Source organism: Apodemus sylvaticus, chromosome 12 (genome assembly GCF_947179515.1).
Source record: "Apodemus sylvaticus chromosome 12, mApoSyl1.1, whole genome shotgun sequence".
NCBI lineage: Eukaryota > Metazoa > Chordata > Mammalia > Rodentia > Muridae > Apodemus > Apodemus sylvaticus.
Genome location: NC_067483.1, coordinates 71,152,111 through 71,177,684, shown reverse-complemented (window position 1 = coordinate 71,177,684; position 25,574 = coordinate 71,152,111). Strand labels below are relative to the sequence as shown.

General features: G+C 39.5%; 1 protein-coding gene across 1 annotated transcript; it reads left to right on the top strand.

Moving 5' to 3' along the window:
- The first annotated feature begins 5,002 nt into the window (after nucleotides 1-5,002).
- On the top strand, nucleotides 5,003-20,272 carry Ntmt2 (N-terminal Xaa-Pro-Lys N-methyltransferase 2). The gene is made up of 4 exons (XM_052199881.1): nucleotides 5,003-5,156; nucleotides 12,528-12,703; nucleotides 19,044-19,293; nucleotides 20,001-20,272. The coding sequence occupies exons 1-4, from the start codon at nucleotides 5,003-5,005 to the stop codon at nucleotides 20,270-20,272; spliced, it is 852 nt and encodes a 283-aa protein (XP_052055841.1).
- The last annotated feature ends 5,302 nt before the right edge of the window (nucleotides 20,273-25,574 follow it).

The following is a 25,574-nucleotide window of genomic DNA, read 5'->3' as shown; positions in this document are numbered from 1 at the left end:
CACAGGGTCCATCAGGATTTTTATCATGTGTTTGTTTTCCTCCAAAAGCCCCACTGCTTGGGCTGAGAGGCAAGGGTTAGTTGTGGATCTATTTTTTATGAGGTGGGGGGGGGTCCAATCCTCAGCTTCACAGTACATAAATTAGTTAATTTAATTAAATAGTTAATTAAAATCAATAAATTATTGTACTTTTAGATGTTTTAAGTTTAAATGCTTAATAACTAACAAACATCATATCTTTGCAAATTGGAGTTCACATAGCTCTATGGTTTTGAGGGTCACCCAACTAGATGGGCAGCAGTAGAGGTTATTCTATACAGGAGGCAAGGGCAAGTTGTCAGTCACTGGGTTTGAGTTCATCACTTAAGATCCCTGAGCCATTTATAGATCCTGACAAATTTTTACTTGAGAGTACATAGAGAGGCCAAGTGGCTTGTCTGCCTTTATTTATTAAACGTCTTTATTTAGATTAAAAGATCCTTTATTAAAAATCTCATATTTTATTTTTTGGATGCCTATGATACTTAACCAAGCATGTGGTTTTTTTGTTTGTTTGCTTTTTGTCTTTCTTTCTTTCTTTCTTTCTTTCTTTCTTTCTTTCTTTCTTTCTTTTTTTTGTTTGGATACAGCTGTAGATTAATTGGATATAGTTGGATACAGGAAATCTGATTCTTGCAGTCTTGTTCTCATTATCCTAGTCTTGCTGTAGTTATATTACTCTTACATTGCAGAGCAAATATATTTCTTATCTGGCTTTTCTTCTAGTTGCCCCTCCCAGGAGATTCCAAGAGAGAGGAAAAACAAATGGATGAACTCACTTTATTCCTTCTTTTGCTGAAATTATATTTATTTCTTCTATTTCATTTTTTCTTCTCTGCCTGGAAATCTTAAGTCTGCCTGTGGTAGACTTAAGGTGTATATCATAACCTCACTCACTAGGTGTAAACGTAGACCAGAATGGTCTGGGACAGCAATAAAGAGAGCGTTTTAGCTATCAGAGAAAATCAGTCACTGTAAGGAAGCAAATCCAATGAGCTGGAGACTAGAAGAAATAGTCACAAAATCTGATGTGACTCATAGAAGCAAACTAAGTTGACAAAGACATGTTGTATTAACCAATCAGTCTTTCATTCTATTCAGAAATTATAGGTCTGAAATATAAAGATATTAGACTGTTTAATAGTCCTTGTCCAGATATAAATAGTATATAATTCATAGTGAACAATTTGTTCTGTAAACACTGAAAAAACTTGCCAAGGTTAATTGTTAAAAAAGCAGTTTAAGTAGCTGGAGTCAGTTAGTTCTGTCCAAAGACTAGCATCTTACTAAGGGCTAAGAGTCAGCATCCTATTGGAGATACTGACAAACACAGCTGAGAAAGGAAAACAGTATGTGTGCTTGTTGGCCCAATGAACACAATCTATCATGATACAACTTGTCATAGGCAAAGTTCATACTTATGAACCTACAGTTGAATTACAAAAGTCCACACATGCAACGTCTCTCTCTCTTTCTCTCTCTCTCTCCCTCCCTCTCTCTCTCCCTCTCTTCCTCCTTCCCTCCCTCCTTCTCTCTCTCTCTGTGTGTGTATGTGTGTGTGTGTCAGTGCATACATTCTAGTAGGCAGACTCTCTAAGATAGCTTTAATTTTCCTGAGTTTTCCAACAACTCAACAATTCAATAGACATATAAATAAACTCCTACAGTTCATTTCATTTGGATTTCTCTCAAGTTTTCAACCTCGAATATAACCCACCCCTTCAGTATGTATGTGGTGAATTTCTTGACTATATCCTAAGCATAGCAAGATAGACAATGTGTTTTGGAGACCTGCAACTCATTACTGGCTTTCTACCAATGATTATAATGATATAATGACAATGGTTAGCAGCTATTGAATGTGTGTGCCGAGCACTCTAATGTTTTAAATGGAGTACTCGTTTAGTATCTGCATCATATACAGCATATAGCATCATCATTGTTTTTGTATTACAGAAGAGGAAGACTCAGAGACACTAAGAAATTCATTTGCCAAAGTTACCTTGTATATATGTCAGGGGAAGAATTTTCAACTAAGCCATATCTATTTGATCCCAGTAAATACAGTTTCTTGGGGTTAGATAAATGGCCCAGCAGTTAAGAACACATATGTGAAGAAAACTTGAGTTCAGACTTCAGCACCCAAATCAGGTAGCTCAAAACTGTAAGTCTAGCTCCAGGGGATTTGACACCTTTTTCTGGATCTGTGTGCATCTGTACTTGCATATGCACATATCTGTATCTATGTGCATATATGTATAAGCACATGCCAAGCATCATGTGGCCCACATGTAGCTGAGGATAGCTATGATTTTGGACCACCATAAAATGGTAAATCTGCTTTAAAATCCTCAGATATTTTTGATTCTTTTGTAACTCCGTTGTACAGTTCTCAAATGTGAACTTTGTAGATGTCAATATATTGTTGCAACATCAAAAAGTTAGATATGCTCACATCCTCATGAAAGTTTAGTGGCTTAAGATTATTCGTGATTATGTTTTCACTAGACAGGATTTCCCTAGCTGGCATGAGCGATGACAGGCAACATGACGGGACCCTTATGGAAAATATGGACTGCCATCTCTCAATAGGAAATTCGGTAACAAACTATGTTCCCAGCAAGTCCTAAAGCCAGGGATGGAAACAATGCAACCAATGGTTAAAAACTTAATGGTTTTGCCTTCTGTCCCGGACAGTGGGAAAAGAGATTATAGGGACATTGGAAGGCAAGAGAAAATGATTAGGATACAAAGGAAACTTCAGGAGACTATGGTTCAATTTCACATTACATGGGTAATGGGTAAACTATTCTCTGGTACATTGTAACACGTTTCTCTAAAGTTCAGCTACCTTAAAAACAAGTGCATTACTATAGATTTATAAAAATTGGAGTGGCTTAACTGGCTTGGGGTTTCCCGTCAGGTTATAATGAAACTTCTGATTAGGAAATGCTTTCCATGCTCACTCATGAGCTCAGTTCCTCCTGGGCTGCTTTAAGTCTTCATTCCCTTGGTATGTGGTCCTCTGCATAAGAAGTTCACAGTAGGCTGCTGGCTTTCATGGGGAAATCAGATGCCCAAGGCAGTCATTTGATGACATCATCTTAAAAGTGACATCCATGACTTTCGGCATGTAGTTTTCTTTAGAGCTGAGCTAGTCAGGTCAGCTGATAGTCAAGGAGAAAGTATGACAGGAAAGCACGAATAATGAGCGACGGAAAGTAAGGGTAAAATCACAGGTGATGTGTTTGTGTCCCCTGAAACTCCTATGCTAAAATCCCAGCCCTCAAGGTGAAGCAGTTTGGAGATGACACACTGAGACAGTAATCCGCAGAAAAAAGTGGGGTCCTTCTGAGTGAGAATGGTGTCCTGTTAAGATGTCAAATAAAGGCTTGATTGCAGACTCTGCTCCCTCATGTGTGACCATGTGATAAGAGAACCAGACAAGAACAGAATTGTCAGTAGGTACAGTGTGCGCTGGCATGTTGACCTTGTATTTCCCTGCCTCTAGAACTAAGAGAAATAAATGTCTATTGTTTAAGCCTCCTACTCTATGTAATGTTATAGCACCTTGAACTAAATCAGAAGTCATCTCAGAAGCTGCCTACTGTAATGCTTCTATTGTATATAGGGACAATAGTGTTCTGTACTATAAATAATAAATAATAAAGTATACATACACACATGATATATATATATATATATATATATATATATATATATATATATATATATATATATATACACACAGAATTATATATAGTGTGTGTGTGTGTGTGTGTATTAGGAAAATATAGTCCTTGCAGAGAACAAGTTCCAATCACAGGTTAAATAGATTCTGAGCTGACTTTAAAAGGGATGATTTATAAAGATAATGGTGAGTAATTATAAGGAAATTGCAAGGAACAGGGCTTACAACAGCCTGGCACACTACCGTCCCTAGGTATGAAACAGTAAAGCAAAGAGGAAATGAGAAGGACTAGGAGGGGCTGTCTACATGAGAAGACATGTTTATGTTAAAGCATAGAGTGGTCTTGTGGTATCTCCAGGGGAGCGCTGGTGCCTGGGGATTGCCTTTATTCTCATTCTCGCTGTCTTCTACAGCAGTATCTATTGGCTGAAATGGAGTCTCTGATACAGTCAATACAGGTTGGCCTCTAGAACATGTAGCATCATGGGAAAAGCAGAGAAATGAGTCAGAGAGACAGAGGATAACACATGTGTACTTAAAAGGGAAATCATATTCATAGTAGACAGAGGAATGAATAGGCACTGCTCAGAGTAAGCTAAGTGGAGAAAGGAGCTTGCTGATAGAGGAGGGTATTTAATTTCAAAAACAGGCTTTCAAATAATTGCTCCTCTGGAAGATCCTTAAACACTGGAAACACATATCCACCTCCATAAAATGATTTGAGGAAAAAAAATGTCCTGATGAAAGGAATGTGAGTGGCTTGTGTGGCTTTGAAGGGCCCTTGTAATTTGAGGATTCAGTGTTCCAGGAGCAATGGAAATCAGGGAACAGGACCTCCTGCAAAATATTCACAACTCTTTGAAATGGAAATTAGGCCGTTCCAATTTCAGAATCAAATTAAAGCAAGTATTCAGGGTGTTAGCAGGCAGCCCTTGAGCCTGTTTGAAGCAGCCCTTAAGGGAGGGAAGCGTGCTTTTCCCCGGATGAAGCAGGATCTCATTCAGTCTGTTTCCATCTTTACTTTTAGCACCTGCTGGCTTGGAGTGGTGTCGCACAAGCAATCAGACAGTGGGTGGATGTGCCAAGAGCCTGACCTCCCCAAGTCTGCTACCCCTCCCCCTACAACCCATGACAGCCTGTCCTGATATAGATGGGGCCTGGGACTGGTTTAAAATGACAGGCTCAAGTTCTTTGAGGAAGAGAAGTCTAATTCAAAGGAGCAGCCAGACAAGCTTTCTTTCACTGCAGAAATAATTATTATCCCCCTCCACCATGGCCCACCTGGGAGCCCATTTTGCCTTTAGATCCCGCTGGCAGAAGACCGACGATGAACTCTGTCGTCATAGCATGTCCTTTATCCTTCACAAAGCCATTCGCAATGACTTCTTTCAGAGCTACCTCTACCTGCTGGAAAAAATTCCCCTGGGTAAGTGAGTCAGAGCTGTTTAGATGGGAGAAAAGAAGGAACTGGATGGGTTGTATGAAGTTATGGGATAGCTTGGAGAGACATAGGACAGGCGGCTTCTCAGCTAAGGACAACACAGACCAGTGCCACTGGGTAAAATGCTGCAGTGACATTCTCTTATGGAGAGGGGAAGATGGAGTGCTGTCTGGCAAGGGTGAACTCTTATTTCAGGATTTTCATGTTCCCTTAGCCATAGTGACTTGATGCTCTAGGTGAAAGTAGAGAGACTACGAGCTTTAGAGAAACTCAATTTTTGAATTGTCAGTGTTGCGTTTTCTACTTGCTCAAGTTGAAAAGTTGGGTAGCTTAAGTTTTAAGACTCTTCATGTTGTGTTAAGTAAAAGTTGAAAACAAAGGTTATGTGACGAGGGATCAAAATATGCTTGTGTAAGAGTGGTGGTGAAGGTCTGTGCGTGCATGTCTGTGTGTGTTTATGTGTGTGCAGTGTGTTATGGTCTACACTACAAGTATCATCAGAAAACTGAAGAAAGCTGTTTGTAGTTTGCATTTTTTTTATCAATGGGTAGTAGTCTGCCTTCATTTTTGGTTTTCCCCTAGTTGCAGAAAAAAATGGGACAAGAGAGCCTATCAGGTATGCTTATAGCATGCTCTTTCAACCTGTGTGATGGTAGCAAACTTCAGGACCCTCTAGCCAGCACTGAAGAGGAAACAATTTAGGATTAAACCGTGAAGTGCCCCCTTCCTGCCTCTTTGATTTATATTTTCTCCCAGTGAAGACAAGAATGCCGTTTCTCAGCCTTGGTCTGTTTGCTTAAGGTTGGCTGAAAGCCCCATTGTGTACTTGCTTTGGTCCCAGTTTCCTGCTGTGGAAAGAACTACACAGTTCTTAGTGTGATATTTAAGAATCTGGATGTTAGCAGCCATCGACGTCTTAGTTTATAAAATTACTTCTGAGAGTTTTTAAATTCTAGTCCTATCCATATGCTCATCTTAAATTTATATAGCTTCCATATGCAAAGATGTCCATCTGCACTATGGGTAAATATCACTCTTCTTCCCCTCATTTCCCTACACCCTCCCTACAATTTTATTTTCTAAGTGAAAGAAAGAAAATTCTGAGCTGTATTATCTATTTAGAGAGAGTAACACTGAAGTGAGTTGAAGGCTTCTTCCATTATGATAAATGTATCTCCATCTTCCTAAGAGAAAAAACTAGACTGATAATTTGGAAAGTTATAATGCCCTGGTACCTCCAGATATGGGCAAATCATTGACTTCTGGGGGGGCAGTCTTTGGGGTACAGTTCAGTAAGAGTCTTTAGCAATACTCTGTGATTTAGACTGGAGAAAGCTATGAATTTTAATAGCTGAAAAGAGATTCACTAGTGGACAAATGACAGATAGACTTTAAAATGGTTACCAGACAGAAAAGGGACTTGTTTGTGAGAGCAGCTGTAAAACAGTTAAGAATAAAACAATCTCCGCTCAAAATCAGATGTGAATATGTTTGAAATTAGTCTACCAGTTATATTTTTTTGGGTTTTTTCTTTGTTTTTTGTTTTTTGTTTTTGAGACAGTTTCTCTATGTAGCCCTGGCTGCCCTGGAACTCTCTCTGTAGACCAGGCTGGCCTTGAACTCACAGAGATCTGCCTGTCTCTGACTCCCTAGTGCTGGGATGAATAAAATCAGTTTACTCCAGGTCAAAGTCAGATTTATCATTACTCAACTCTTTAAATGAACATTCCTTATTATTTCTATTCTGATAATTCAGTCTGGGCATTCGTTTTCTCTGAGAATCAGTAAGGTAGTTGTATCCACAATACCTTTGTGACAACATTAACCGAGGTTGATATTAGCTGGTGTGGGTTAGGCTCTGCTGCATTAAACAAGTGAAGCCTGAGATATCATTGGTTGCTCCCATGTTTTTACTCTTGATATCGTTTGACATGCCTTAGGAATATAGGGATCCAGGATGATACAGTCTCCATCAGCCAGATAACACTATTCACCCAAGCAAAGGAAGAAAGATGGATAAAGATGTATCCTGTCTGGCATCTTTAAATACATTAGCCCAAAATGACACACAATTATTTGTTTATAATCTATTGCCCAGAAATATAAGATTGTTTGTGATGTTAATGTATATATACTCATTAAGAGCTTCTATTATAAAGAAAATCCATTGGTGTTTAGAGTTGGTTACATTAGGCACTTCTTTCTGATCAAGCTGGTCATATTCAGGGCAAGAGATGGTCACAAAATTACAATGGAATAAGTGTTATGGTCTTAGATTAGTCAAACTAGAGACGTGATCTTTTTGCAAGTTAAATTCCTCTGAGTGTCATTTTCTTTAACGCGGTAACAGGGGAATTAGAAGAATCACATGCAGTCTACATGCAGAAAGCCATCAGTCTTCAATGGATGTTAGATTTTCTTGCTTCCCCTGTGCCAGACCTCTTTAACGTCACCACTTAACATTTTTCTTTAGAGCAGGAATTACCAAAGACGATAAACTTAATATGTGCAAGTTTTTAGGCTAGAGCGGATATTATGCCTTTTAGGTTGGAAATAAAACAGGCAACCGAGATGCCGCCTCCTGGGCCCACAGCAGTGATTTTAGTGTTTGGCTTCCCTTGTCCTTAATGACTTTAAGACTTCATAAAAATGAAAATAGAACCTTTTTTTTTTTAAAAAAAAAAAAAGCGAGGGAACCCTTCCTGTAGGGTCTGCACAGAGGGCTAGTTGTTTGGGGGTAATTATGGAAAGAACTGTGGTTAACCAGTCTTTGATTTCTTCTTCCCTTCCTCCGACCCTCCAACCGTCTGTGTAAGGCAGCCAGTCTTGTTCCAGTTCACCATGTCATAAGATCTGCCGTGGAACCCTCCCCTCCAGCATCCTTGACTAGTTTCAGTGATGTATGAGCCATAAAGACCTGAAGTGTTCAGTGGAAGATGAAGCAATGCTGTTTACCTTAAGAGACTCCAGGAAAAGGGCAGACAAGCTTTCCACTCCTAGTTGGTGTATTCTTAACTTCCATAACTTATATTGGTAGAACTAGGCATAGGAGGTAGACAGTTTGCCAATGGTGTTGGGGTGGTATATGGGCAGGGCAGGACTGAAGTGTAGGTATAAGTATCCCAGGCTCCTTTTGAGCTGTTGCATATCCTACCCACCAATGTGAAGGGACACTCAACCAAAGTGGGCAGTGAGGTGAAATTTTCCACATATATTTTTCAGTTTGACAGCAATAGAAGGCATTGCCTATGAAGAAAATTGACTTTCTGTGGCAATCCAGATGGTGAGCCACTGAGTAGGTTCACATAACTCAGTGACATCAGCTTGCAATTCATTTGGAGATTTGGGTTGAAGAGTTTTCTAAAGATGGTTGCTTACAAACAAACAGGAACTGGAATAAGAAAAGACACTAGTGTAAGTATAGTTCATCTATAAGTTCTTCAAGGGACCTCCGCATAGCCCAGTTGGAGATGTTCACACAAATTAACAATCAGTAATGTTCTAGCACAATCACATTTTTCAATACATGAAAGTGAGTGAGTGTCAGTTGTTTTATTTGGAGTCTGTACTTCCTGGACATCGTTATTTAGAAATGGTTCTGGGTGATTTCACAGAAGGATCAAAGTTTTGCTTAACACAAAAGCTTTGATCAAGTGGGCTTGTCTCTTAGTTTGCTGTGATATGTCTTTTGCTCAGTGAAACTGTTCTACTAAGCCCCTCAGTACTCACCTGGGAAGTGATCACTCATTCTAGTCTTCTAAAATATTAAGAGTCAATCTTACAGGTCAATTGATACCACCTAAGATAATTCCAGGCACATAAAAAGTACTCAGTGGGCACCATTTCTTTTCTGTCAGGAATTCCTTCAAGAAGAATAACTTTGAGGAGAACTTAAGGGCAGTGGCTGCCTATTCACTGACATAGTTAAAAGAGAGTTACTAAAAACATTTTCATTAAAACACTTAGGATTTCCACAATGAATTCAGCGTTCAGCTCTTTAGTATAATTGATTTTATTCATGTGACTGTCACTAATACATGATTCATTGCACAACTGAAAAACCTTCAAAATACAGTATATGTAATTCTTAAAAAATAACAAAATAGTATATTTAAAAAATTTAAATCTTTGTTATTGTTGTAGTGCAAATGCTAAAAGGGCATTTTCCTCTTTAAAGAAATGAAGAAAAGCATGTCCTTTTTTATTTCCCTGGTACAGTTTCAGGTCAAAATGTAATATAACAAAGCAAAGGGTATTGTATTCACACAGAACCAGAATCCAATCTCACCGTTTTCTTCTATAGAAAGTAAATGTAACATTTATCTTACATTGTCAATGAGGTGTATTTCTTGCCTGTATATAGCTTTTCCAATTAATAGTATGGGTAAAGAAATAGGTGCCATTTTTGACCTAGTCTCTATTGCAAACTATCTCAAAATTTACAGAAACATTGCAATTTTGTGATAAAATACAACTGCATGAATTTCCACAGTAAGAAGACATGACTTCGGTCAACATGGAGTCATTAGGGGCAGAACCTGGGATAGCCCATGACACCTCATATATCTTTCTTAGAGAAATGCATCTGTCAGTTGGGTGAAAATGAGAACTCAAGCCTCTAACCATAAAAGCCCACCTGGTGAAGCTGAAACCTGCTGAGTTTTGCGTTGACTTGAAACCCAAATGTTGCTGATGTAATGAACTGTGCCCACTTCTAGATTAAGGCACTTAATATATATACCCTACCAACTTGGTGACTTAAGCATTTGATGATGACTCTGGCGAATTTGCTGCTTTACCTGGATCAAAAACATTGAGGGGGTCAGAGAGACAGTTAGGTAGGTGAGTAACTCAGTAGTAGATGGTAGTAGTTGGTAAACCCAATGACCTGAGTTTGATGCCTCTAACCCATGTATTGAGAGGAGAGAGCTGACTCCTGCAAGGAGTGCTCTGATCTCCATACATGTGTACTGTAGCACAATGTCTCCTTAACACACACACACACACACACACACACACACACACACACACACAAACACACACACACACACACACACAGAGAGAGAGAGAGAGAGAGAGAGAGAGAGAGAGAGAGAGAGAGAGAGAGAGAAAGAGAGATTGGGGTCATGGAATTTAGAATGCTCATAATGTTGGGGTGGTGATGCCTGGGGTTTTATATCTCTGTTGAGTTTATAAGCATTTTATATAAAACTTTACCTAGGGAAGTGAGGAAAGAGCTAGGTCAGCAGTTTCTATTGCTTTAGAGCCTGTATACTTTCAATTTTGTATTATCTCATTCAGTAGTCAGTTGTGCATAAGTTGAAAAAAAAATTTTATAAGATGCTTTAAAAGATTTGTATTTTAAAATGAACATACATGTGTAATAGCTAATATACATTGAGGAGACCATATATAATATGATTGTTCTCCAGAAAATAATATAGAATTTAGTAACGGACTCCTTGTAACTCTTACAGAAAATCCATGGTCAATCTGTAGTCACCCAAACATCAGTTCCAGTGCTTCCAAGTTGGAACACCTGAGTGTAACTCTACAATGAGAGCAGAGTTCTGCTCATATGCATTTTCAAACTTTTAGAATGAAAACTTGGGAGTATGTAATTGTTGACTTTAGAACCAAATAAGGCCCTGCTCTACTGGAACAATCTTTGTAGTCATCTAAAGAAAAATCAGTGTTCCTAGGCAAGGCTAAATGCTATTCTTCCTTTGACTCTGTCTATTTAAAATTCTGCCATATTTTAGTTTGCTTCATCTCATAATAATAGTGTGTTTGAGCCATTGTATATTTTACCTAGAGCTTTCAGCCATATTTTATTTCTGGTGACTAGGAGCTAAAACATGTCAATTTTGGAATTTTACCAAGGTGTCCTAGACTCTTGGCTTACATTGTCTATTGGCCGAACTCCAGCCTATAATTTCTCTTGCACCATGAACAGTTTTATGCCTGATCTGATAAGCAGTTATCATTTGCTGGTTTCTTTTCATTGGATTCTTGTGTTAATGACATCATCTTTCTGTATTCACCTCTTGATTTTATAATTTGCTGGGTTGAAATACAGCTTCAAGAAACTTCTGAAAAGTGAATTCGTAGGAAGTATAAATACTCTCACAGTTAACTGAATGTTAGATTTTGCTTCAAAATAAATGTTCCTCAGAATACGAATGCCACTAATGTTCCTTCAAGTGTTTCTGATGAGATTTGCCTAATTTCAGCTCTTTGTTTGGTAAAATATTCCAGTTACACTGACATAACCAACAGGAGTTTTATTTATAGGTGTGTCTCCGGTAGAGGTAATACTTCTGTATCCTTATATTAATATATTATTGTTTATCTAAAATTCAAATAATTTTGAGTCCTGTATTTTTATTTTCTAAATATGGGAACTCAATTTAATGGTCAATATAATTTTTCTTTCAAAATGACATTACAGTCTTTTCCTTATTAGTTGTGTTTTCAAAAATTTTAAATGTAGCTGTAAATTTGAATTTAGAGAAAGTCCATCCTTCCTATCACTGGTTAGATCTTACGATTTCTTTCATCTCTAGAATTTTCCTTCTGTTGTCTCTTTAGTAGTTTTCTTCTTTTGTCTGTAGGACTTTAGAAATTCTAAACTTTCTAAGTGCTTTGTTTGGGGGCCTTAGGGATTAAGGCATTTTAAAAATGTTGATTTTAAGAATGTTTTGAGACTCTCATACATGAATACTGTCTTTGAATGGAGACATTCTTGTGGATATTGCTTTTAAAGAAGTGACGCACAGGGCTGAGCAGCAAGAATGAGCGAGACAATTTCCACAAAGCACTCAGAGCTAAGAGATAACACTTAGCACCATGTGGTGAGGTTATTTTTCCACTGTAAAAAATACTGTAAGACTATTTTGGTAAGTCATGCTTATTGAACTAGCTATTCAATTGTGAAGATTTGATGTCAAAATGATTTATAGTTAAGGTTCTCAAAGATCATAGGGTGGGTTTATATAGTTTGCTCAGTGTTATGTAGCATGCCAATCTCTAGGTTAGAACTCAAATGCAGATACTTCTGATTTAACACAATTGTCCACCTTGGGCATGACAGTGCAGGTCTTTAATCCCAACACTTGGGAGGCAGACGCAGGCAGATCTATGTGAGTTTGAGCCGAGCCTGGTCTATATAGCAAGTTTTAGGGCAGTCAGGCTTGCATAGGAAGACCTTGTGTAAAAAAAAAAATCAAATCAAATCTATGCCATTTCTTCTACAACATAAATTCATGCAGTTTTAAGAAATTCATTACATTGTTTAAAAATGAACTTGTTACACCCTATACATTTTGATAATCTTTGATAATATTTGTTTTGCAGTAAAATTGTATGCTTTAACAAGCCAAGTCATTGACGGTGAGATGCAGTTCTATGCCAGAGCCAAACTTTTCTACCAAGAAGTACCGGCCACAGAAGAAGGCATGATGGGAAATTTTATTGAACTATCCAACCCAGATATCCAGGCATCTCGTGAATTTCTTAGTAAATTTGTTGGGGTGAGTTTTCTGACTGATGTTGGAGGAGAGGGCCAAGGCCTTGTAGAGTCTGAGCTCACATGTTCCTGTGTTGTTAAAGCCATGTGGCCCAGCCGAGTGGTGAGCTGGAAAGCTTGTTTTAAGATGTTCAGAGACAGAGTTCAGCAAACTCTGGACTTATCCTCTTGGCACTGCACCACTGTAGTAGCAGCTAATCTTGAGTACTTGGGGGAAAGTGAGCTAGAAGTGCAGACAGTACTGTATGAGGATTAAAGAGGCATCTCCTTCAGTATCTCAGAAGCGAACTGCTGACACCAGACTCCTGAGAATTTATGCATGCCTCAGGGAATTTCAGATTGATTTATAAAGTCTCTAAAATACAAATTGAATATACTAGGAAATGGATACATGCTTATGTTCAGTTTAAAAACCAAGGAGGGTAGAATCCCTTTATAACTTTTTATACATAGTTCAGAAGGCATGATGGAAAATTTTATTGAACTATCCAACCCAGATATCCAGGTTTCTCATCAATTTCTCAGGTAATTTACTTGTTGACTGAAAAAAATGTGATTATTTTATTATTCTGGATTTGACTGGACCTCTCCCTTTTTATGGAGGAAATTTCCAGGTCATATAGAGACAAGATGGTAGAATATAGGAACCAATATCCTAAGCTTTATAAAGCATCATGATTCTTCTACCTAATGTGTAAACACCCCAATGGGCACATCACTTACATATATTTAGCTTTAGTTTTCTCATCCATGGCTAGAGAGTGGCAACAGAATCTTTCTGGTGGAGGAAAATGAAGGGCAAGGAGGACTAGAGTTGTTAGGCATTTCTGTTAGTGAACAAGCTGAGCATAAAATAAACCTAATGTGTCTATTACTAATAATTCCATGATGTCTTATCGTGTATTTGTCACACACCATACAACTTAATTTGCTTTCAAGTTGTCTTAATCCACACAATAAAGGTGCTGGTGGTCTTACTGAAGAGAAAACTCCAAATCGCAAGCAAAATTTGTTGCAATTCAACACAATGTCCTGTGATTAAAATGTGGGTAGTGTTTCGTTTTGGTAAAGGAAATATCAATATTTAACTTCAGATTCATGCTGTCAACTTTCTCAGAAGGATAGCATGAAGACTATTCATGGTGTTGAAGTGAGGTTCTATTCATTCTACACCTCCCTGCTGTACCCCATATCCGAGTCGTGAGTCTGGCAGTAGAGACACCTGGTCAGGATGCAATGTCTACCAGACCCATTGTCTATGTGACATAAGTTACAGACACAAAGATCTGAAAAGTGGAGAGTTTATCCTGGGTGTTTGCATGTCAGAGGAATCTGTAATAGTTCTAAACTAGTGCCAATGGTTGATGTTATGGCATGCTTATTCTAAGTAGGTGAGTTTGCCAAGCCTTTCAGGAACACCATCTGTTTACTCATTATAACTTTTAAAGGTAAGAACTGGTGTCAGTACCTTTTACTGTTGTGGAAACTGAGGTTCAGGGGGATGAAAGAAATCCTTAAGATTGCACACACTGAGTATCAGTCCAGCCAGGTTGGTCTTACACCAAATTCCTTGCTCTCAACTATTTTCCCCATTTGTTTCATGAAGCAGAAAAAAATCTCTGATTTTTGCTCAAAACTATAGACCCCCAACCCTCCTCTATTCTGGCTTAAGTAGTCCCTCCTGCTTGCCTCATGGGCGAGGCCGACTTTGATCCCAAGGCACTTTAGAAGCCAGGCTAGTAATCCAGCTGTCTTGTCACTCCACGAGGAATGCCAAGCTGACCATGGTCAGACAGAGCCCAGAAGCGCTCCTCTGGACCTGGGAAAGGAAACATTTTATGCTTGCATATTTATGTTGGAAAAGAGGCAGGCTGCTCTTTTCAAACAAATACAAGAGCCCTGCTTAGCAGACAAGGCTCATTGTAAAGCTGTGACCTTGAACTAAGACCAAATAGTCTGCTTAAAGGAATGCTATTTCAGTACTTTGACCTTAATGATCTGCTAAATTAGTATCTAGGTCAAGAAACAGGGAGTTAGGGGATCTGAGTATCCGACGTGATTTATTTGTGTGTCAACTGGGAAAAGGCAGACTGTTTAATTTAAAGCTTTGCTTTCCTTTCAACACTAAGTGACAAGGAACAGTGGGAAAAGCTCTTTCTCCTGGTTGCAAATGTATTTGCTTTAGACAATCCACAAATGGCATCAGGATGAAGGCAGCATACCTGATAATTAATAGGATAAAGTACTACATGAGAAGGATTGGGTACTTGGTGGGTTTGTTTCTTGGATATTTTCCAGAGATTGGATGGAGAGAACAATGAGATTTGGTTTGTAATGGCATGACTTTTATACAGCTCTGTGAAGCACATATATTTTAGTTGTCAGATTCACTAGATGGTCTTAAGATCTATGCAAAGTAAAACAAGTAGGCATGTTAAAAACAAAACCAGCATAAGCAAGAGTGCTTTTAAGCTATCTTATATAGACTCCATAGATGTGAACATAACCATGAATGAGAGTGGGAATAAAAGTTGTCTTGTTTTGAAATCACACATGGTGCGAGACTGTATTCACATTTGTCCAAGGCATCCGATTTCAATCCAGTCACAGCTTCTCCAGTCATCGCACCCCAGAGGTGAGAGCAGATTCAGAGAGCCTTCTTTAAATATCTCTTCTCAGAGGTGCCGCCTGTGAGTGACAGACAGAGAAAGAATAGCAGTGCCAGGTCAGGGGAGGCAGTGCCAACCACCCAGGACAAAACAGGACAGAGTGACTAGTCTGTGGTTGGAGAGGCTGAAGGTTTGTAGTGCATCCGTGAAAGGAGCATCTATGTCTGTTTAGTGACATTTTCAAGGATAGCTGTAACCAAACATCACATGCCTAAACTGAGGAGAAAGAATTGAAGACGGTGGAGAAAAAAAAATCATCCAGGACACTGATTCTCAACCTGTGAGGAGTCATGACCCCTTGAAGGGGGTAACATATCAAATATCTTGTATATCAGATATTTAGATTATGTAACATAACAGCAGAAAATTACAATTATGAAGTAACAAAATTTTATGGCTGGGGGGTCACCACAACATGAGGAACTAAAGGGTCACAGTATTAGGAAGACTGAGAACCACAGTTCTGGGAAGTTCTAGTTTGAACGTTTCACCTCAGTTTATTTCTATAAAAGGCAGTGGGACTAAATATGATTCCGTTAAAAGCCCTAGGCCTTTGCCCACATCCTCTCAGGGCTTCTTTGAAGAGTCATGGGGAGGCTGAGAGAGCAGAGCCTCCTTACTAAGCAGCGCTATATCATCTGTTCAGTGAATAAGAAGTGCTCAACGACTTCAAACTTAAGGTCTCTTAGCTCTGTTCCATGGGTTTACTTCTCTCTCTTTTTAACTAGTTAATTTACATTATTAGCCCTCTTCTTCCAGTTCTCCTCTTGCATCTTCTTCCCCCATTCCTCCCTTTCCTTCTCCTCTGAGAAGAGGAAGCCCCCCTCCCCTGTGGGCATCCCTCTTCCTGCATAACAGTAACTGAAGGACTAGGTACATTTCTCTTTCACTGAGGCCAGACAAGGCAACCCAGCTAGGGGAACAGGATCCACAAGGCAGGTGACAAATTTAGGGACAGCCCTTGCTCCAGCTGTCAGGGGGCCGACATGAAGACCAAGCTGCACATGTGCAAGTCCTAGGTCCAGTCCATGCCTATTCTAGGGTTGGTGGTTCGATCTCTGGGAGGCCTCAAGGATCCAGGTTAGTTGGCTCTGTTGGTCTTCCTGTGGAGTCTCTGTCCTCTTGGGGACTTTCAATACTTCTCCCAACTCTTCCACAAGACTTTCTGAGCTCCATCTAGTGTTTGGCTGTGGGTGTCTACATCTGTTTCAGTCATCTTTTGGGTGGAACCTCTCAGAGAACAGTTATGCTAGTTTCCTGTCTTTGAGTATAACAGAGTATCATCAGTTGTGTCAGGGATTGGGTCTTGCCCATTGGATGGTCTCAGTTTGGCCAAGTCATTGGTTGGCCATTCCCTCCGTCTCTGCTCTTCGTCCCTGCACATCTGGTAGGTGGGACACATTTTCCGTTGAAGGTTTTGTAGGTAGGCCGCTGTCCTTATTCCTCTACTGGGAGTCCTGCCTGACCACAGGAAGCGGCCACTTTAAGATCCATATCCTCCACTACTAGCAGTTTCAGCTAGAGTCAGCCCCGTAGCCACTCTGGGGTCTCCCCCTACCCGAGGTCTCTGGTATGTCCTAGATGCCCCCCCCCCCTGCCTCCCGATTTCCATTCTTTCCCTTGCTCTCCCTACACGTGATCTCCTGGCCCTGCTCCTCACCCCATCCCCTCTCCCACTCAGTTCTCTCCCTTCCTACACCCCTAATAACTATTTTATTTTCCCTTCTGAGAAAGATTCAACCAGTCTCCCTTAGAACCTCCTTGTCTTTGGGTTCTTTGGGTCTGTGGTTCCTCTTCTAGAGCCACCGTTACACCAATGAGATCAGTAGGACCAGAAGAGCTGCTCAGAACCAAGCCATGCCAGGAAACAGTTTGAAAGAGAACTTCCGATTGAACACACCAAGGTCTACTAAAGTCATTGCTGATATCTTCATGATAATCACTCCATTTTTTTCTCCTTTGGTGAGTTTATATAAAAGATTATGACTTTGTCAAGACTTTAAGTCAGTCCTATTTATGCCATGACGCTTGAACAAGGAGGAGCCCCAGTGAAGGCGGAGATGGCCAGCTTATGGCAGTGTCCTACTGCTTCACTTCTGAGACTCAGGGAGAAATCGCCCGTCAAGATCAGCCATAGATCTGGCTCCGGCTGAGTCTGAATGAAGCCTTTGAGTCCCTCTGACTGTATCACATTAAAGGCCCCCAAGAAAGGAGTCGGCATTAGCCCCTGTAGGTGATATTCCTACTGCAGTCTGGGTTTGGCTCAGATGATTCCCACATACTCTAGTTCTTGCCATTAGCTACATTACATTAGAAACTTGAATTTTCTCATCTCCAAAATTGGAATCATCATCACCACCACCACCATCATCATCATCATCATCTTACAAAGTTTTTTTTTCTGACTGTTGTAATTATTATGGATATCAAGAACATGTGACAGATAAATACTCATTATGGCCCTTGCTCCATTTGAGAAGACATTACAATTGCCCCCCTTTGCTCTTGTCATTGCAGTTTTCTAGCATAAGGGAAGCCCTTTGGATGTACTGGAAGGCATCTTTTTTTTTTTAACGTTTTCTTCTGCTCATGCTTGCCTTTGATCTGTAGCCAACTCTATTTCTCATCCTTAGTTCCTGAGAAATCAAGGGTAGGCTTTCTCCTTAAGATCTTGATTGTTAACTCCAAGTATCCTATTTCTGTAATTTCTAGCACGAACCTATTCAGCAGCCATCCCAATCACAACGAACTAATTTAGACCAGCTGAGTCTTTCTTCATAAATCCAAAGCTTTTCTTTAATTATGTAGAAGCAATTTTGGGAACGTTTATATTAGCTAACTTCTCCGTATCCACCACCTCCCTATCCCCCTTCCTAGCTAATTTAATGCATAGCCTTACTCAAGGTTTTTTCTAGTAAACATACAGTTTCTTGTATAAAAAAATATCAAAAAAAAAAATCTTTCAGCATTAAAGGAGACACAGACTGAAAGAACTGCCCTTTATCTAGATGTATGTGTTGTGTGTTGCCAGAACTTTATTTACAATACAATCCTGGTGAGACAAACAGAGAGATGATGTCTATTCCTCAACTGGGGTCTCAAACTTTACCACCCATAGAAAAAGAGTAGACGATTCTGAGTGCCTCCAAACCCAGCTTAGAAAAACTACAATTTCAATCAATAACTTGAATGTTTTCATGAAGCACATGTCTAGAGCAATTTTGAAACTCATCAAAACTCTTGGATGGGCTCTACCCCACCTCTGCATTTTTCCAAAGTATTAGCCTATTGTAGACATCCTTCTAGCTGCCTTGCTCATAAAAGCTGTCTTCATCAAAGTTCTCCATGGCTCATTTCTTGGAGAAACTTACCTTGAATTGGAAGCCAAGATAATAATTTGTGATTCTTTTTAAAGAGCTAAATTTGGCAAAACAAAGCAGAACTCTAAATATTTGCTTTTGGGGAAAAATAATGAAATTTCCTATATATTGATGTGGTATTAGATACTTATCTATAAACACTGGTACAACAAATACATTGAATCACTCACATAAATTGAAACATCCTATAGTATAAAATTGAGCCAAATAAACCTATTTTGAAGAAGTAATTGTAATGCCGAGACTTGAGGTGAGTCTCTGTCCTCAAAATGGTCCACAAGGTATTTTTCTGCAGGGGCCAGGGAGAGCGGGAACTGGCTGCGCCTTGGACTGCGGTTCTGGAATAGGAAGGGTCAGCAAGCACGTCTTGTTGCCTGTTTTCAGCAGTGTTGAACTGGTGGATATGATGGAATCCTTCCTCCTTGAAGCCCAGAGCTACCTGCAGGTTAACGAAGACAAAGTTGAAAGTTATCACTGCTATGGCCTGCAGGAGTTCACACCCCACTTAGGGAGATACGATGTCATCTGGATTCAGTGGGTCTCAGGTCAGTGTTCCTCTGTACAGCTTCTGCCCTTCCCCATTTCCTCATTAAGAAAGGAGACACTTGGGGCTTACAACACGTTTTTTGGTAGCTCTAGCTGTCATGTGAACTACCAACGACTCTGGGCCCCAAAGTTCTCTTAACATCGCTGTACAAACTTGGCAATTCTTACCCTAGGGATAGAGCAAGCACTTGGGAACAATCTACATCTTTGCAGAAATGTAAATACTTGAAAACACTGAAAAATTGGGCCCATAAATGGTTAATCCTCATTATTTATTGGTAGAACTAAATGTTCTGAGACTTAAATCCTTAGGAAATGAAACAGCAATGAATTCTCTCTCTCTCTCTCTCTCTCTCTCTCTCTCTCTCTCTCTCTCTCTCTCTCTCTCTCTCTCTCTCCCTCCCTCCCCCGACACCAACTTGATTATGTTGTACAAGGACATAAAATGTCTCTTGGGAGGGGTAGTAGTGTTTCATGCCTATTGGGTATACAATCCAGGTAGCATGATATAAATACAAGGAATTGAAAATTCTAAAAGAGGACTTGTATATTTTTATCTTTCTAAGTTTTCAAAGTCTCTTGCAGCTAAAACAACTCAAGCTATTTGTCTGAGTATACAGAAGACTGTTTTGATTCTTAGCCTTGTTTTATTTCCAACTCGCCTCCCTTCTGCCCCATTTATCTACCAATCTGGCCCTACTTGCAGGGTACCTGACTGATAAGGACCTTCTTGCATTTCTTTCCCGGTGTCGAGATGGTCTGAAAGAAAATGGTGTTATCATACTGAAGGACAATGTGGCACGGGAGGGCTGTATCTTCGACCTGTCTGACAGCAGTGTGACTCGGGACATGGACATCCTTCGAAGCCTTATTAGGAAGAGTGGACTGGTGGTTCTGGGCCAGGAGAAACAAGAGGGTTTCCCAGAGCAGTGTGTTCCGGTGTGGATGTTTGCACTGCACAGTGACAGACACTCTTGATCAGCAGTGACAAGCCACCAGACTGGACGATGGTGCTTCAGGACTGGGTGTATCTCCCAGGTGCCCTGCGTGATGCTGACAGATATGAAAAGAAGGGATACAATGCATGTCTAGAATGATTGATGGTGTAGGATGTACAAGCTGTCACTACTATAATGCACAAACTGTGATGCATGCACATTTAGATGTATACTTCCTATAATGAGACGTTCACAAATGATGTGGGTTTTCTGAGAGATGCAGTAAGACAACAGGACATTGCTTTAATAAGATGTTTGTTTACACCTTTACTGTACATGTGTGTGTATGAAGACCTGAGGAAAAAATGATGCTCACAAATTAGAGTCTGCATTAGCCACTTACTATTTGTGTTTATAATCTATCATGGAACAGAGTAGAAAGGCTAGACCTCTTTGCAGCTATGTTACATTTTATTCCTCTTTGCTGTTTTAGCATCTCTTGAACAAATATCTCTACTTAGCTAAGAAGGTACTAGTCAATTAATCCCATGAAAACCAGTCTATTAATTTTGTCTTTAGCCTTTCTTTCAGCAGAAAACGGTATATGGTTTTCCTTTCTATTTTGGGTCTGTTTTACTACCGATGATGTAATATGGATGTAATTTGATAACGAATGCTTGCATTACCATGATGTGGAAGTGTCTCCTTTCAGGAGAAAATGTTACACACTCAAGTTTCACCCCAACCGTATAAGTAAATGTTGTCAATGATCTAATTTTAGCCACTGGCTTTCAGCAGTGCCTGCTTCTTTGCATCTGGTCCTCATTCCGTGAATGAAATGGATGGACCTTGAGAGAAAATCATCAAAAGAAACAGGCAAATGAAATGATGCCTAAAGACTGACTCAGGTGGGTTCACAAAAGACATTGGTGTATATAAAATAATCTAAAATCTTTCAAAAGGAAAAATGAAATTCATTTTTATTAGCACAATGTTTGAATGAGTATTTTGTTTTCAAAACACTTCAGTACCTTTATGTTGAAGCACAGTGATATGTCTTGACACTGAAATTCAAAGAACCAATTTAAACTAAGATCTACTGCATAACTATGATATCAACACAGAAAACATATTTTTAAAGTTATAGGAATAATAGAAAATTGTTAGATTATGAAAATATCAATAATAATATAAAATAATAAAAACAATATAAAGATCTAATAATAAAATACAAATACATATAATAATAATAATAATTAATAATGTTACAAAGTATGAAACAACTCCCATTTTACCCCTCATAAATTTTGTAACAAATTAGCAATTTGTAACAATTTGTAACAAAAAAGCAATACTTTTTTGAGGCTGATTCAAGGGATTTCTTTTATAGTAGCAACTTTTTTTTTGATTTTTTTTTATTCGATATAATTTATTTACATTTCAAATGATTTCCCCTTTTCTAGTCCCCCACTCCCCGAAAGTCCCGTAAGCCCCCTTCTCTTCCCCTGTCCTCCCACCCACCCCTTCCCACTTCCCCGTTCTAGTTTTGCTGAATACTGCTTCATTGAGTCTTTCCAGAACAAGGGGCCACTCTTCCTTTCTTCTTGTACCTCATTTGATGTGTAGATTATGTTTTGGGTAATCCAGGTTTCTAGGTTAATATTATAGTAGCAACTTTAATTCCTTTATCCCTTAATTTCTACTTTTTCATGATTGATACCCACCAATCTTCCTTGTTATAAGTTTTTAGGACTTATTGTATAAAGATAATTGCCCAATAGATATCAACAGATGATTGCTAACTCTGTTGAGTCTTTGAAGTTGATATTAAACTAACCAGCCCTCCTTCTCTTGTTGAATCAAATCATTAAGCATTCTACTTAAAACGTCTTCCGATTTGTATTATCCTGCAAAAATTCCTGAATTCTTTATGTGTCCTTAATTTAACCAAGAAAAAAGTTGAAGGTAAACATTGTCACCAGCAGCTCTGTGCATTGTCAGTAACAGGCACAAGAGAAAACTAACAACAATAAAAAATGCACTTCTGAAAGAAATATACAGAAGTTTTTTGGGGGTTGCAAGCAAGGAATTTCTTTTCTGGTTTTGTCAATACAATCATAGAGCCAGTGGAAAGAAGACACTTCCAGTGGTACCCAGGTCATGCTTCAGTCAAAGGAAGCAATCTAAACAGGCTGCTTGTGTTCATCTGCACATCTGGAAGCCAGTGGTCTGGCTGGCCATTTACTTTAGCTCCCAAATACTGCTTCATAGTCTAGCTGCCTCCAAATCAACTGGAGAAATTCATCAGTAGAGATTTCCCAGTTCTCATCCAAATTTGTTTCTAGGATGCAGGGTCAGATTATTTGTAACTATTTAATACATTATTTAACTGTTTCTAGGAACCAGTTATGTTTGAGAGCACTCACAGAGAAGGTCTCATGGAACCAGGATTTTCCCCACATGGATGCCAATTATCCTGAAATATAATCTGACAGTTCCACACATAATCTTTCAGTGACACCCCCTTTACACTCACAGCATGGATTTCCAGCTCTTCAGAATGCCAGATAATAGCTTCATCATCTCACATTGGCTTCTTTCTGTGGCCTATTTTACCACCCCTCCACAGCTGTACCTATTTGCAATCCCCTGGTCAACTCATATTGTATAGCTTAGGGCATTTACAGATGTCACTTCTTTAGCATAGAATAGATGGCATTAATTTTCATTTGTCCCAGAAGTATTGATTTCTTAAAAAAAAAAAATTCCAAAACACCACCACCAAGTTTCTTTTTTATATACCTCCCACCGCTGCTGGGCCTTCTCTGTTCCTTGCTGCACTCTGTTTACCATTCTGTCTCACTATTTCATTCATAGATCTGTTTGGTTACTTTTTTATCTTAGATTCTGAGTTCTTTGAGGGGATGCTCACGGCTAGAGCCTGTCTGGACCAAAGACCTTAGTATAGTGCAGCAATGCAAAGCTCTTGTTGAAAGTGCATGCAAAGTGATGTTGAAAGTTGGAAATGAAGGCAGTGAGGGTTTCTGGAGGTAGCAAACAGGAATTAGAACAAAGAAATAGGGGAAAGTAAGGGCTCTGAAGTTCCAAAGGCACTAGAATATGCAAGGCTACTCAAAGTACTGATAGAATGCAAGGGACAAGAACCAGAAAGAAGAAAGCCTTGAGCTCAGAAATCAGGCAAAGGAGCCCCATTTCTCCTATGGCAAGATTAGGCCCTGAGACAAAAAGTTGCCCGATTGGGACAGCATTCTTAGTGTCTGCATCTCACAAGTTTCAACCTAAAGATGCAACCAATCCAAAATTCCATTGGTGAGTGTGACCTGATAAGAAAGATGTGTTAAAATTCTGTCTACGGCATGACAAAGTAAGCCCTGAATCCTCATTGGTTTCCCACTAACAACATGTCCAAGAAGCTGAAGTTATACAGGAAGTTAATCCAGCACTGAGCACTGAATGGAGGTAGAAGGTGCTTGACTGCATAAATGAATCAATGACAAACACGTTTGCAATTCTGAATGAACTTTGGAGGACCCCTCCATTTATAAGGCGATTCGTGAAAGGGAGCAACCATCCCCTGCTTCCTCTTTCAAGACCCTGAGCGACCACTGATAAGCTCCTGCCTAGAAGTGCACCGCACTGGTGTTTTAGGGGCCAGCAATGTTAATGATTTCGGACTATCATAAAAGTAACAAAGGAAATGAACAAGCTCACCCGTGTAAGAAGTGATCTGCTTTGTATTATGCACACGGTTTGCTCTCCTCTTTGTTTTCTTTCTCTATCCTTTTTTTTACCCCTAACTGGCCTTTTTGAGTGATGTATCGAGGAGAAGTCCTGTGTCTGATAGATTCAGCTGCCTGTCATGAGTAATTAAAACCAGTTGTGTTATTGCTTTCCTTAGCTCCAGCTGACTCTTTGATGCTTTGGTGTCCATGCCAAAAAAACTACCTCTTATAATCATCACAGGCCAGGGTTTCTGCAGAGGTCACCGCAGGCTAATTAAGCAAGTATGTGAAAAAATGGTTTCAAATTGTCTCAATTAGTGTGTGTTTATATACAGTTACTTAGGGTAGAGGTTGATGACTTTTGAATTAATAATTAATTTGCAGAGCTAGTAATTCAATGTCAGAGAAATCTATGTTATTCAGCACCTTTGTGCTGGCATGATGTGATCTTTTGCTACATAAAAGATGTACTTATTTCTGCCAAGAAACATGTAAAAATATCTAAGGAGACCATCCATGGCTTAGAGGTAAGAAAGACCAATGCATAAATATCAATGATTGAGAATAAAAAGCATTGAACAAATAGTGTGTACATAGAGTTAATACAGAGAAAAGATGAGCTCGCTGGGTTTCTGGGACTAGCCTGCAACAACCCATTCAACACACTCTTGAATGCCTACTATGTGCAGCCATTGCTCTAAAATCTCAGGCTAGAATAGGTCTGCTGGCTCTGTGGAGCTTAAATTCTCAGCAGGACCGAGAGGCAATGAACAAACCTACACGTATCGTTTCAGTGCTAGCATGTGGTAACTTTACGAGAAGACAGAGTAGAACAGAAGGTTGAGTGTAGTAGAGAAGGATTGTCATTTCAAATAGTGGTCAGCATTGGCTTCACTGATGAACATTTGAGATGTACATATAAGGACATAAATAAGCTCTCTAGATATCTGGGAAAAGGGAACAGGCAACACAAACGTCTTCAGTCTTGGGAAGCAGCATGAAGATGAGCACAAGGGGGAGGATGTGATAAGATACAAGATTCAGGGATGCACCTGGGGTTGTACCATAAGGTCCTGGTCACCGAAAGGACATTCATTCTGAATGAGAACAGGAGGTGTTGCCCTTTTGAGACAGGGATTGACACGATGTGATTTCTGTTTGCAAAGGAACCCCCTGGCTGTTGTACTGAGAAAAGGCGACTAGTTAGCAATGGGAGCAAGGAGAGGAGTTGAGTTAGGGGGTGGCAAAACTGTTAATTTGTGATACACATAGGTTTTGTTGCTCTTTGTAAATCAACATTGATTGGAACGCTGTGGTCATTTCATTAGAGCAACAGAGAGGTGTTGCAGTGGCTGCATGGCCTAAAGAATAAAAGATATCTATGAATGGCTTCTGAAAAAGTTTTAGTTGACCACTATATTAAAATGCTATAACACTTCTGGGAAATGGCATCAGCAGCTTGACCTGGAGAAGTGGCAATTGAGGTAGTAGTGGTCAATAGCTGAAACTTACAATTGCACTTGTTGACTGTTTGGGGGGGGGGCATAAAAAGCTGAATCAGTGAAGGGGAAATATTTAGTCTGAAATAAAAGAAGGATG

Bases quoted from the DNA above. Each gene is read 5' to 3' on its own strand.
- Ntmt2 (XM_052199881.1), top strand. From the start codon at position 5,003: ATGGCCCACCTGGGAGCCCATTTTGCCTTTAGATCCCGCTGGCAGAAG. The intron at 5,157-12,527 runs GTAAGTGAGTCA...TTTGTTTTGCAG, and splicing joins GCTGGAAAAAATTCCCCTGG to TAAAATTGTATGCTTTAACA. The intron at 19,294-20,000 runs GTCAGTGTTCCT...CCCTACTTGCAG, and splicing joins CTGGATTCAGTGGGTCTCAG to GGTACCTGACTGATAAGGAC.